The sequence below is a fragment of the Hemiscyllium ocellatum genome, chromosome 28 (genome assembly GCF_020745735.1).
Source record: "Hemiscyllium ocellatum isolate sHemOce1 chromosome 28, sHemOce1.pat.X.cur, whole genome shotgun sequence".
In the NCBI taxonomy this organism is placed as follows: domain Eukaryota; kingdom Metazoa; phylum Chordata; class Chondrichthyes; order Orectolobiformes; family Hemiscylliidae; genus Hemiscyllium; species Hemiscyllium ocellatum.
The window spans coordinates 2,774,520-2,789,103 of NC_083428.1; the positions used below are offsets into that span (position 1 = coordinate 2,774,520).

At 45.4% G+C, this 14,584-nt stretch overlaps 1 protein-coding gene across 4 annotated transcripts in view; it reads right to left on the reverse strand.

Moving 5' to 3' along the window:
• LOC132828955 (F-BAR domain only protein 2-like) overlaps positions 1-14,584 on the reverse strand; it is a 69,787-nt gene that overhangs the window by 26,316 nt on the left and 28,887 nt on the right. For 3 of the 4 annotated variants that reach the window (XM_060846179.1, XM_060846177.1, XM_060846180.1), the window contains exons 4-17: positions 13,264-13,405; positions 12,875-13,027; positions 12,344-12,448; positions 10,834-10,932; positions 9,438-9,534; positions 9,218-9,262; positions 8,545-8,617; positions 7,089-7,113; positions 5,475-5,534; positions 4,028-4,204; positions 3,390-3,414; positions 2,512-2,574; positions 1,838-1,883; positions 1,045-1,136 (exon numbers count right to left, since the gene is read on the reverse strand). In XM_060846179.1, the coding sequence (XP_060702162.1) occupies positions 1,045-1,136; positions 1,838-1,883; positions 2,512-2,574; positions 3,390-3,414; positions 4,028-4,204; positions 5,475-5,534; positions 7,089-7,113; positions 8,545-8,617; positions 9,218-9,262; positions 9,438-9,534; positions 10,834-10,932; positions 12,344-12,448; positions 12,875-13,027; positions 13,264-13,405 (1,202 nt within the window). The remainder of the gene's footprint in view (positions 1-1,044; positions 1,137-1,837; positions 1,884-2,511; positions 2,575-3,389; positions 3,415-4,027; positions 4,205-5,474; positions 5,535-7,088; positions 7,114-8,544; positions 8,618-9,217; positions 9,263-9,437; positions 9,535-10,833; positions 10,933-12,343; positions 12,449-12,874; positions 13,028-13,263; positions 13,406-14,584) is intronic. The other variant, XM_060846178.1, reaches the window with a different exon arrangement.

A 14,584-nucleotide genomic window follows, 5' to 3' on the forward strand; every position in this document is an offset into this window, starting at 1 on the left:
CTGTAGCGACTTTACTTTCACAATTAATTTGTAATAATTTGGCAGGATAAAGATCATGCAGAAAGGATTTTATTCACGTTTGGGTGAAATATAATCCGATAAACATGAAAGTGGTGCAGAAGATGATCTTAGAACCCCCAATTTTTCACAGTCCCATAGATGTACAGCTATGTCATAATCACAGAAACAGGATGCACCCGCTGTCTTTCAGTCTTTCATACAAGATTCTGGACAGGGTAAAGATGGGAAGGGCTTATGCCTGAAACGTCCACTCTACTGCTCCTCAGATGCTGCCTGACCTGCTGTGCTTTTCCAGCACCACACTTTTTGACTCTAATTTTCAGCATCTGCAGTCCTCACTTTCTCCTGGGGTAGGCATAGGGAAGAGATTGTCTCTAGGTTGGGCAGAGACACAGAATAAGGGGACACTAGTTTCAAACCGATTTTTCTTCTCCCAGAGGATAGTGAAGGTCAGAATTCTCCCCAGCCCCCCAGGCAAATACGAAGGCAAGATCACACACAGTGTTTAAACAAGATATCAATTTTATAATTTGAGGGCTATGAGAAGCTGCCATAAAAGAGCCAAGATTAGAGTGGTGCTGGAAATGCACAGCAGGTCAGATAGCATCTGGGGAACAGGAAAATTGATTTTTTGGACAGATTAGCCAAGATCTTATAGAATGGGTGAGGCTGGCTTGAGGGGCCGAATGCCTACTGCTGCTGTCACTTATGTTCTTACATGCTTCCACCCTTTCTTCATCTCTTCCGATCATCATATCCTTTGATCCCTTTCTCCTCCATGTCCTCTCCAGCTTCTGCTGAAATATATTCAGTACTATTCCTTCCTGTGGTAGGCAGTACCTTAACAGTTACGTGAATGTAGAAATAAAGTTTCTCTTGAATTTATTTCTGTTGGATTTATTAATGATTCTCTTACATAGACGGCCAATCGTTCTGTTCTCACCCACAAACAGAAACATCTCAATGTCAAAGTGAACATGAGGCAGAATGAGTGAGTGACACAGAATAAGCCAATCCCATTACCTCCAAGTTCTTGTTTCTCAAACATGGCGTCCAACGGAGGCCCAAATAGTGGATCCAGAAAGCTGTCACCATTCTGTGAGACAGTTGTCCTGCTGGAAGAGAATGGGAAAAGGGGACATAACACAGCAATAAATATCACAGTTAATAGGATCAGGTCATTTGCGGATCCAGACACAAAAGCGACAGCCTGAAACATCAGGGGTTACAGTTGGTAGAGAGCTATGTAAGGCAGAGAATCCCTGAGACCACAAACCATTAGACAGCTGACCTGAAGTAGGCCATTCAGCCCATCAACTCTGCTCTGTCATTCGATGAGATCATGGCTGATCTAATCATCCTCAACTCCACTTTCCTGCCTTTTCTCCATACCCCTGATTCCCTTCCTGGTTACAAATCCGTCTACCTCAGCCTTGAATATACCTAACAATCCAGCCTTGTCAGCCCCCTACAATAAGGAATACCATACATTCACTACCCTCACAAGGAGTTCCTCCTCATCCCTGTCCTCCAAAATGCCAATCCCTTATTCTGAGATGACATCCTTGGTCCTAGACTCTTCCACAATGGGAAGCTGGGTTACCATCTCTGTCGGATTGTTCTGGAGGATCCAGGAACAAAAGATGGAATTGTCAGGACATTGCCTAGAGCAAAGCCAGGAGAATAATCCCAGGACAAGTGCCAGATATGAATTGCTCTCCTGAAAACAAATTCCCAATATGAAGGTGCAGGAATGAAACTCCAAGACATTCCAAAATCCCTGGTGGATCCTCTCACTGAAGGGCGGATCACATACCTGCTGGTCTCGGAGCCTGGGCTGCTGCATTGGAACATAGTTGCCTCTGTATTTGGAGCAAACACAGAAATCAGAGTCGTCATGTGAAAAAAAGAATAATTTAGTGTCAAGATCAAGACCAGGAAGCAACAGAATTATATTCCATTAGGCTCACTAACACGTGCCAATCCAAGTTTCCTGAGGAAACCCTGTGCAGACTATCTAGGAGATCTGAAGCTGATGTGCAGAGCAGATGTGTGCAGGGAGGAACTGAAGTAGGAACTGTTGTGCATTGTCACCACTGAACACTGCAAAACTCACACATTTATTCATATGTTTTGGGTGAGGGGACTTTTCATCAACAGCTCTGTTAATAGGAGCCTGTAGATAAAAATGAGGAACTGAGATTTGCTCGAACACCTCATTACGAGAGATGTTAACTCTTTTGTACTGGTGCAGTTTCATAAGAAATCGAGTTGAGTTTGGGAAGGAACAAGGTCACACATGGTCAGTAGCTACCAACCAAAGACTGAATGATCCAGAAAACTAAATGGAGACCTTGAAACTGGTTCGTTACAGGCACTTTGTGAAATATTGGACATTACAGTAAGACAGGCTAGAAAGTTGGCAGCAATTGCCTGTTGTGATGGTTGTGTTAACACACATCTGACAGAGTCTCCAAAACATCACCTTACCTCTCATGTGAACAGCCTGGGAGTTCCCTTCCACTGCAAGTGGAGCCAGTTGGATTGAATGCCCTACAGGAGAGAGATAAGTCAAAGATAAAATGGACAGACAGCAAAGACAGTACCAGATAAAAACACGGTGGCACGGTGGCTCAATGGTTAGCACTGCTGCCTCACAGCACCAGGGACCCGGGTTCAATTCCTGCCTCGGGCAACTGTCTGTGTGGAGTTTGCACATTCTCCCTGTGTCTGCATGGATTTCCTCCGGGTGCTCCAGTTTCCTCCCACAGTCACAAAGATGTGCAGGGTAGGGTGAAGTGGCCATGCTAAATTGTCTGGAGTGTTAGGTGCATTAGTCAGGGGTTGAATGTAGGGGAATGGGTTTGGGTGGGTTGCTCTTCGGAAGGTCGGTTTGGATTTGTTGGGCTGAAGGACCTGTTTCCACACTGTATGGAACCTAATTTAATTATAATAAAAACATCCTGATGAAAGAGATTGTAGCTTTTAAGATCAGACATAGCAAGGGACACTGAGAAAGATCGGTCTACAATGACTATTAACCCTTACCTGGGTAAGTCCTTTAAATGTAGGTTCCTGTTTAACACAACAAACTCCTCTGTCTGGCTTCTCTTCCCAGACATAACCAAACCCAATCCAATCCTTAGCTCACATGGCTGCTGGCCACTCCAAATCCTGGGCCTCACTTTGTCCTTTCCCCATGACACAGACTTAAACACACACTAACCACACACAGAGCTGTACAACATAGGAGGCCATTTGGCCCACCTTACCCATGCCAGCTCTTCCAAAGAACTTTCTAATTATTCTCACTCCTCTGACAATTCAATCATGGTGATAGACATACAAATGGATTGACAGACACTTACGGGTGGAATTCCTTTTGGATGGAATCTGTAAAAGAATGGGAAGTAGAGGGTCAGTGCACTTATTACTTCGGACACTCCCAGAGTAAATGCCGGATTTGGGATTCTCCCTCCCCCAACTTCTCAGGGATTCCTGGTGAAGATTGCTCCGTTTGGTTGAGGAAAGTTCCTGACCGCTAGTGAGTGGAGCAAAGTATGAAACCCATACTTCCCAATGGACACTGCCTTCTCTGGCAGGTCACCCTGGGAATGGCCATCTCCTGGTAGGCCACTCTGAAAACTCTGTGTGTCTCTCTGTGTGTCTCTCTGTGTGTCTCTCTGTGTGTCTCTCTGTGTGTCTCTCTGTGATGGAGCTATGATCCTGGATGCTGGGCCCAAAATCTGTCCCACCCCGGAAACAATCACCTTACCAGAAATAGAATCTCCGACTTGCTGTGCTCAGTCTTGACTTGTTTAACACAAATTTGTAGCTTGCTTCAGGACTTGGTACTTGTACCACTAATCCCCCCTGCCCTCACTGAGCTCACCTCACAGCCTCAAAGCCTCTGCCCCAACCTTGGCGGACCCCTCCCTGAGTTACCACTGCCCGTGATTGGCTGTCACGCCCTCTCCTGCCCACAAAGCGACGGTCAGATGCTTACAGTCGGATTGGATGAGAGGACGATATTTCCGATGGAAGCCCGCAGCTGCTCCACCGATGTGGCTGGGTCAGGGGCCCAATCTCTCACCGTCACCGGCTTGATCTCCACGTGGAACTTTCGGGGTTCGTCATCATCGAAGTCTGAGTCACTGGAGGAGCAGGGCTGGGTCTCCCTCTCATGTTCGGAAAAGTCAAGGAATTTCCACCAGAACTGGGCAACTCCAGGGTGGGTCAGTTAAAACACACGGGGGTGAACCAACATCACCAACCCCCTGCCACCCTCGCACTCCTCTTTCACTGTTTCTTTTGTTATTCTCTTCCCATGTCCCCATTTCTTGGCCTCACTCCCAGCAGTGAACATTAGCTCTTGTTAAAGTCAAACTCAGTCTCTACTGGCCACTTTTTACCTCTCAAAATCAACCTTTCAATGTTTTCCTTAAATACCTCAAAATAAGGGGACTTTCTGGCTGCCATCCAATTTGAGGATGCAAGACATGTCTGTTTGAGGGGTGGGGAAGTTGGCAGTGAAGGGTTGGGGGGCTGGTGGGAGTTGACAGTGTAGAGTTGGGTGGGTCAGGGGGAGGTGGCAGTGAAGGTTTCCAGTCATGGGCCCAAGTATCACCGCACCGGTGACTGCATTTCTCCATTTCTGGACTGACCATCATGAACTTGCAGCCTCCATGTTGCCTTATTACCTCATGGTTACCGTAAACTCGAGATAACTTTTTCAATCTTGCCAACATTGCCCTGTGGCAAGTTCAGCCTGGACTCTGTCAGCAACCTGGTGGTGAGGGCTGAAGGCTCAGGGTTCAAGCCCCCACTTTATACACGAGGATAAACTCTAGGCGGACACTCTGGTGCAGGGCTGAGGGAGTGCTGCTGCACTACCAGAGATGCCTTCCTCTATACGAGTTGCTGTATGCAGGCTCAGTCAGTATGGTGGCTGGATGGCCAGTTTGTGATGCAGCGTAACACCAACAGTTCAACTCCCCACCAGCTAAGGTTACCATGGAAGACTCCCCTTCTCAATCTTTCCCCTCGCCTGAGGCATGGTGACCCTCAGGTTGAACCAATATCAGTCATCTCTCTGTAATATGGCCCTATGGCACTCTCAGACTTTGGAGAATTTAGCATTTACTGATAGCATTAAAAAACATGTCATTGGCGGAAAAACACTTTGGGATATCCCAAGAGTATGCAGGGTGCTATATAAATTCAAGACACTCTTGCTTCCTTTCAAGCACCAAGCAAATCGGCCAATCTCCCCAAGTGCTAGTTTCAACCCTGAACCAGAAAGCAGGCTGTGCATTTTTCTCTTCCCCTGTCAGATATTGACTGGAAATCAGTAACACGAGGGGCTAGGGCATAGATTTTAGAAGAGTTTTCCCATGGAACTTTATGTTGCAATGGAACAGCTAACCCGGAAAAAGGCACATAGAGGCAAGGATATCATTCCGGACAATATCAGGTCTGATGGTGTAACCTTCTTCATCCACCTCGGGAGAATTCTGTAAGACAATACATTTGCAAATGTACCTGCAACTACCAGTCCAAGAGAAGAAAAGATGTTTTCTCTGAGGGACATTGATTTTTTTGGTCTCTCTTCCCCAGGCAGTAGTGGTGGCTGGGTCAGTACGAGTTCGGAGTGTGATGGAATACTTGCCTAGATGGGCGCAACCCCAACAACATGAGAAGCTTGGCCCGAAGAAGGGCTCATGCCCGAAATGTCGATTCTCCTGCTCCTTTTCCAGCAACACATTTTCAGCTCTGATCTCCAGCATCTGCAGTTCTCACTTTCTCCTATCCAGGACAAAGCAGCCTGCTTGATTGGCACCACATCCACAAACATCCACTCACTCAACAAACACTCAGTAGCAGCAGTGTGTACTATCTACAAGATGCACTGCAGAAATTCACCAAAGATCCTTAGGCAGCCCCTTCCAAATCCTTGACACTTCCATCTAGAAGGACAAGAGTAGCAGATACATGGGAACACAGGACCTTCAACCATTCACTGTTCTGTCTTAGAGACGTATTGCTTTACCTTCAGTGTTGCTGGATCAAAATCCTGAAATTAAGATTAGAGTGGTGCTGGAAATGCAGGTCAGGCAGCATCTGAGGAGCAGGAAAATTGACGTTTTGGGCAAGAGCCCTTCATCAGGAATGCATTTCCAGCACGACTCTAATCTCCAGTAATCCTCACTTTCTCCAAAATCCTGGAATTCCCTCCCAAGAGCATTGTAGATAACCTACAGCACATGGACTGCAGCAGTTCAAAGCACCACCACCATCTCAAGGGGCAACTAGGGACAGGCAATAAAGACAGACCCAACCAATGATGCCCATCTCCCAAGATCTGTCATTAAAAAAAAGACTAAATTAAACTGATTTTTGACCAAAAGAGCCCAGGGTTCTGGGATGCAGGCAGGAATATGGAGTTGAGACAATAATGAGCTTGGTCACAATCTTATTAAGTATCACAGATGGCTGAATGGCCTGATCCTAATCCAAATCCATATTCTAACTCCCAATGCTTTAGAATGTCAGTTTTCCATTCTGTCTGTCCAGGGCCAAGCACAGGTTGTCCCAGTATTATGTTAAAGTTACTGAAGCCTAGGTGCAGAAACGTGCAACAGGGGATTTGCCCAGAGTGCACTGAGCTTGTGCAATTAAAGCAGGTTAAACGTTTATATTGGGGGTCACAGACAATGAAGGATCTTGACAGGGGAAGACATTCCAGCGACAACTCACACAATCCAAGATGCTCTCCAGTTTAATTACTACGATGGCCCAACATTGGCCTATCCCACAAACCTCACTACCCAGTCTCGAATATTAAGATGGCCACTCGAATAAGGTAATCCAGAACATTCCAACCAATCGTTCAATGACCACAGCAAGTCAATAGGCCTCACAGTCTAGTGATGGCTTACACACACCATTACTCATGAGGAGCAAAATATTTTACTACAACCTTCCCCCCGCCCCCCGTAAAAGAGATGGGAGCAAATTGTGAAAAGTCACCAGCTAAGGGTCGGGCTAATGATGGTTGGTTTACTCACAATGGAGTCAGCATCCGGAGAGCCCCTGCAACAGGAGAAAAGGCAATTGTTACAAGCAATGCAAATAGTCTCTGAACAACAGACAGCATCACACTTGCTCCTCTGACAGCCTCTCCACCTCTGTGAATTACACCCCATATTCCCACCCACTCCCCCAGGCTCTCACCAACCCCCCCCACTCCATGATCTTTACCCCCCTCCTCCAGGCTCTGACCCCCCCCCCCCCCATTCCGAGATCACAGTTTGTCAGCTGTGTGTGAGGTAAAGAACTCCCAGATTTACTATCCCAAGACAAAATTCCTGATCCTTTTTGTCTTAAAACCTGTCACCCCATATTCTGAGATGATGTCCTCTGGTCCTAGACTCTCTCACAAGGGGGAACAATCTCTCTACATCTCCCGTCAAGTGTCCCTATAAATCCTGTACATCTCAGTGAGACCCCCGCACATTTTTCTGAACTTCAGTGAGTTCAGACCCAAAAATAGAAATTTCTGGAGAAACTCAGCAGGTCTGATAGTATTAGTGGAGAGAAAGCAGAGAGTTAACATTTCAGAACCATTCTGAAGGGTTACTGGACCCAAAATTTTAACTGTTTTCTCTTCACAAATGCCTCCAGATCTGCTGAGTTTCTCCAGTAATTTCTGTTTAAGTTTCAGCTTTTCAGTACCTGCAGTTCTCTGAGTTTTGTTTTGCCCGATCCACCCAACCTCACCTCATAAGACAGTCCCTCTATACTTGGGAGCATTCTCTGGACTGCCTCCAATATCAATATATCTTTCCAAAGCTCTTCATAGTATTCCAGCTGTGATCCCTGGCATATTTACTTCAAGGCTTCTCTATGTTTATACCCCATTCCCTTTGGGAAAACAGCTCAGTTGCCTTCCCCATTACCCAGTGAACTTGGATGCGACTCTTGAAACCCTCTGTCCTGTGGCTTTCTGCAGTCTTCCTCCATTTAAATAACGTTCAGCTTCTCTTTTCCTCGTACCCAGGTGCATCATCCTTTATATCCCCACATCACATTCCATCAGCCAGGTTTTTTGCGTGCTCCTGTCTACATCCCTCTTGTTTTATCATCACCTTTTGTTCACCCTCCTGATTTTGCTCCAAAGCTGGTTTATTGGTTACACTGACTAACATCTTTCTGGGGATATGGAGCATACATGGGTAAATGGATCAGAGGGACAGGCTAACAGAGGTGGCAGGAGATTAACTAGATGGGGAAAATAGATGGCAAATTCTTTCGAGAATGGGGGTGCAGGTGGAGAAATATGAGAGATATTAGCATTTTGATAGATTTTTAATCAAACATTACAGGATTATTAGGAATTTCCTAAATATAATGAAATGGGTTAGTCTCCAAATGGAATGAGGGAAATGGACCGAGTGGCCTATTTCACGCTGCTGTTTATCATTAATTCTCTTGGAGTTGGAGTTGGAACAACGGGAAACTCACGTGGAATCGGTGTCCTTCTCTCTCTTGCCAAGTCCTGGGATCACAAATGATTTCCTCTTGCTTTTCTTTGGAGCTGTTTCACAAAAGATAACAAGTCACAATTCCCATTAAAGCCCTTTACTTTCCACAGCCTGGAGTCCTGATTGATAGAGGCACAACCTTTGTGTTGGCTAATCAGTTCCCCTGACCCTCGAGCCTCCCTGAGTGATTGTGTGCCCATGTGGTGCTGACTCAAACCAGCACACAGGATGGCACTGCACTCTGGCACATGCTGTCAACTTGAGCAAGGTGCCAAGGCTGTTCAAACAATCCCCGTTCTCTGTGCTAGGGAGAATGAGCTTTAAAACCCTGTAAATCTCCACGGAGAACTCCAGCCCAGCAGTAGCTGCTGGAATGTGGCTCTGGGAACACGGAGCAAACAGGAGTCAGGGCAGGAGAGAGGAAAGTTCTCAATCTAGTGAAGATCCTATGGATCTCATTACAGAGCCGCGGTGGGGCACAGAGAAAGCTTGGGAGATAAAAAGGTATTATTCCACTCCAAGTGTTGATGACAGAGAGCTGTAACACAGAGTCTCTCTGTGTAGCTCATTCCCTGACAGGAAGACAGCAGATCTGTGTCTATGTTGACAGTCAGTATCTTAGGGAACAGCAACACCAATGAGAAGCAGCTCACCTTCCAGCAGAACCTCTGGGTTACATTCCTCAAACTCAATTGGCCCTGGAAACAGGAGGACAGAGGCAGGAGTCAGACTGAGTCTCCCTACAACACTCTGAAACCAATATCATACTTTTCATGTCACTCACAATACCCACCCCCAGGGCAGGGTCAACACAACCCCCAGTCAGAACCCATCTCCCCAGAGTGGGCAGTTGGGGGAACACACCCACGTTACCTGGCTTCTCTTTGCCAGTCCCTTTGGTCAGGGCATACTTCTGGATCAGGTCTTGTACCCGAATATTCTCCACATTCTGTTTGAACTCTTCATGAACCTGGAGAAGGAAAAAAAACATATTGGGAATTGCGGGAGACTTACCTAGGCTCCTCTGATAGCTGGTTTGGAATGTCCGCTCTCCCTAATCAAGGAGGACAGCAGATACATGGGAACACCATTTCCCCTCCAAGCCACTCACCATCCTGACTTAGAAATATATCACTGTTCATTCAGTGTCACTGGGTCAAAATCCCAGAACTCCCTCTCTAAGGGTATTGTGGGTGCGACTGCACTGGTTCAGAAGTCAGTCCCCCCACAAACAGTATCCCATTTTCCCACCAAATACCCTAACTTTCCATTTTTAACATCAAATTGGTGTGAAAGCCCCTCATATTTTTGCTATCACTGCACTTCCTTATTTCTCCAGCATTTGAGCCCATTTCACTCCATCCCCCGACAGTCTCTATAGCATTGATTTTGACCATCTGTACAAAGAGCTCTCCTTCATTTATTTACTATTTTTCTCTCGAGTATCTAAAAATAAAAGAAAATCAAGTGTCAACCAATACTGGGAGCACCAGACAGTGACGATGCAATTAAAATGGTTACAATCAGGAGTAGGTCATTGATCCAGCAAACCTATTCCATCATTCAGTTCGATCACGGCTGTTCTATAAAATATCTCTTTCTATTGGCCTCTGCCGTGTAATCCCCAACTGTTACCATCTAAATATACCTGGAGTGATACTTGAATCCTAATGGTGCAAGGGAATTGGCGCTGGATTTATTAATTGAGTTAATTGAGTGATAATTGGTTGAATAAATATCAGAAGTTAGCAATCATGGGGAGTTTATTTTATGGAGTATAATTAACTGGAATAAAGCTCACACTAAAATTGTGGACTTGAACTCGGTTCATAAACAGTTACAACTTCCAGTGTATACTATAAAACCCTGTACCCAACAAGAATCTGTCAGTGTCAGGGGTGGGGGTGTTAGAAGGAAGTGCTTTCTGACATCATCTGAAAAGCCTGGTTCAGATTCTAAACTTCTCTCCCTTGCTCTGGACTCCCACAAAGAAGGAATAATTTCTTCAAATTGACTTCAATAACACCTTTAATCATAAACCACCTCAGTTTGATCGCCCCTTAAATCTTCTAACGAGGAATCCCATGTACTCCAGAGATGTATAATGACATCTCCGAATAGACTGATTGAAAAATATCTACAGTCTCAGGAACACAAGCCCAGTCTAAGCAACCACTTCTTGTCATTTAATTAATTCTCATTTGCACGTGGAAAGAACATTTCCAAACTGTAGCTCAGTCAGAGAGTGAGCTGCAGCTCTGAGACTCACCTGGCCCACCTGAACATGAGTGTCTTCAATGGAGTGGGAGTATGACTTGATTAACCCTTTCATGTGTCTCAGGTGAATCTCTTCAACTTGCTGGAATTTCTGCAGAGTCAGAAATCAGAGGATTGGGATCTCAGAATGACAAAAACCAAGGAGAAGAGATCTTGCAGGATCCTGGATAGAATCTGAAACCGCAGTAACCCTTTCAGAGCCAGTCCAAGAGCTGAAGCTCAGTATCACCTCCCCAGCCTTAGAATCCCCCTAACCCACATCATCGAATGATTTTTATTTTCTCATGTACTTTTCAAACTTTGCATTGTCCTGTAGACCTTGGGCAGTTTCTGGGATTTCTAAACTCACCCCACCCCACACTAAAATTACATTTCCTTTCTGTTTATTTTCAGTGTGGAGATAGATTCCCACTGTGTCTGGTCACAGAGTGCAATCCCACTGTGACAGAACCTTTGACAACAATGTTCCTATTGTGGACCTCCTAATGACTGCTGTGACACAGATCCATGCTCTCAGTCTAATACCTCCTTCAGAAGGAATGTCTATCCCTGAACTATTTCTCAAATGCAAGTAAAGTATTTGAGTTCTCCCTCCTCACTTGATCATTTGAATGAGGTTGAGGGACATGGCCTGTTTCTGCAAATTCCTGAAAGACAGGAACACACACACACACACACACACACACACACACACACCTCCCATCACAGTTACGTGCAGTCTCCAACACAAGCAAACTCCATGACATTACACTGGATATACATACCATTCGGCCCCACCGATCAATGCTGGTGTTTAAGTGACATTCGAGCCTCCCACCCATCTTTCCTCATCACAATCCTCTATTCTCCCAAATAACCTCTTGACTTTCTTGGGGATGGTCTTCTTTTGATGACCTCTCATTCTAGTCTTGCCCTCCCACCACATGAGAAAACATTCTCTTTGATATCATTCAAACACACCCTTCCCCATTTTAAGGATCTTGATTAGATTGCCCCTGTGAGAGAACAAAACGACAAGCCAGCCTGTTTATCAATTCTTGATGTTAAACCTTCACATTTCTGTGTTTTTTTTATCCTTGTAAATATATTCTGTCCTGTCGCCAATTCCTCAAAATCTTTTACAATACAGATTAGAACTGCACACATTGTCGAATGTGATCTAACCAAGTACGACATACGTACAGCAGTTATGTTGAATCTTTCAATTTGACATCTGCAGAAATAAAGCCTAGAGATGATTCTTTGTAAAATAATCCTGGAAATCCCCAGTGCATCTTGCAGCAATTAATGTATCTGTACTTTAAGACACTCAATTTCTTCTCCACATCCAGATGGACACCTTCAAAGTAATAAAGAATCTCCCTCCTAACTAACATTTTTGAACTTCATTTACCTAATCCATGCCAATTCTGGAGTTCATGTATGTATTCCTGTAATGGGTTACAGTTCACCTCATTATCGGCTATCCACCCATCCCCCAATTTGGTGTTATCAGCTCAAACCTGGGCAGCATCTGCCATCTTCAGCTGGTAGTCGGAGCGGGCAGTACGATATTTCTTGATGCTCGCCTTGTAAGATTCTGCAGCTTTCTTTGACTTGACTTCAGCCTGTGAGGAAAAGTCAGGGCTAGTGATTGAAGCAAAAAAGAAGAAAAAAAAATCGCACACACTCTCCCAGCCGAGGCAGGAGGCTCAGAACCCTCAATGGAGCAAGGCAGCTCACCAACAAACTGCACCCCACTGAGAGTCTGTGTGTGTGTGTGCCCATACACAAATGAGAGTCAGTGTGTGTGTGGGGGAGCCCGTACCCGAGTGAGTGAGTGTGTGTGTGTATATAAAGGGTTATGGGCATGGGTGGTTGTGTCTGTGTGGGGTGTGTTTGTCTGTACCCCAGTGAGAGTGAGTGAGTGAGTGAGTGAGTGTGAGTGTGAGTGTGAGGTGGGGAGGCTCTGTACCCCAGTGAGAGTCAGCCATATTGAAGTAGGAGTCAGTTCCCAAGAAACCCAGACACATTGGGCCCTGAAAGACTGGTACCTTATCAATCTCTTTCTGAGAAGCCCCATCCTTTTTCAGTCTGTCCCACTCCAGCCATTTGCTTTGATAATTGTCTTTATATTTCTGCAGGAGCTGGCCACTGGATTGGACATTCTGCACAGCTTCCAGTGTACCTGACACCTCCTCCTTTGTCTGCAGGAAGTGGGGGAGAGAGAGAGAGAGAGAGAGACACACTCATACAAGGGGAAATGAATTTGACAGGTCACATTTCAGATTTGTACCAAATTCCATTGAGGCAGCAAATGCAGTCTATCCCATCCAGCCAGAGCATGGAGTCGGAGAGAGATTATAAACTACCTGACCCCTGCACTGTTTGGATGTGAGCCTGACAATCGCTGACAGGGAGATGGTGATCAGTGCCTCATTACCTTCCTGTGCATTTTGACCTGCTCCTCGTTGAACCGATTCATTTCTTTGATCAAGTCGTTGAGTTTCCGCACTAACTCGAAATGGCAAAGTGCCAATTTATCAGCTGAGGTCCGGAACACATCCCACATTGGAGCGAAAGTCCTGAAAGATTCACTGTATTACACTCTGTGGAGCATCTTACTGGCTGCAGTTATAAACCAAGTGCAATTAGTTGGGAAGCACATCCTGCATTTGTCTCTCCATGAACCCCACCAAACAAAGATTCAGGGCACATTCACTCCAGCTCACAGTGCACAGTGAATGCTGACCCTGACCCTTGATGTGTATGGGCCTGAAAGGGTTAATACTTGATTGAACCCAATAAGCACCACCCACTGTGATGATGCTGTGGGTACCCTGTCAGAAAGGACGGACCTGAGCTTGCTGTGACCCTAAGAGTCTCTGTAATAATGTGGGCCATATTTGTGTAACCTGTAAATCATTACAAAAGTGCAATAAACATCCTATTACTTACTCAAAAAGACTCTTGTAGTTAGACTGGAGGGCGGATATTCTCATCCATGCTGTATCAGTATGAAAGTATTGACACCAACACACACACAGAAACGCAACATGGTGAGCTGTGCTATGCTGCAATATCAGCTTTCTGCTACAATTCAGTCTATAGCAGGGCTCGCTGCTGTTACTAAAATGGTCAATTTAAGGAAGTTACACTTTACAACAGGGAAGGGTAAAAAAAACACAAGCTGATGATTCAGAAGATACAGACACTGCCAATTGCTGAAGACAGTGAACCCCACAGACATTCTGATATCACTCAACACAGAAGAATACTCTAGACAGACACAGAGAAAGCATTGCAGAGCTGACAGAACAGGAGAAACCTGCAGCTTTCGGGCAGACAGACAGGCTGCTGCATCACAAGGTGGTGGTCAGCAGCTATAGTCCCAAGTCCAGGTTGAGCCTATAATCCAAGCAGACAGCGAGGTTGGAGTGATTCAAAGCATAAAATAAAACAATTTTTTTTTAAAATTGCTCACTCGAAAAGACGAAAATTAAAAATTAAGATGTGGATCTGATTGGATACTGCTGCCATAGCTAGAAGCTCCGAGCTCTCACTGCAGCCAGCTACCTCATCAACAAACCAGACTTCACTTCAATGGGGACCCCAGTGAGAGTCAGTTGGTATGTGTGTGTGTGTAACAGGAGACAGTGTGTGTGTGTGTGTATAACAGGAGACAGTGTGTGTGTGTGTGTATAACAGGAGACTGTGTGTGTGTGTGTGTGTGTGTGTGTGTGTGTGTGTGTGTGTGTGTGTGT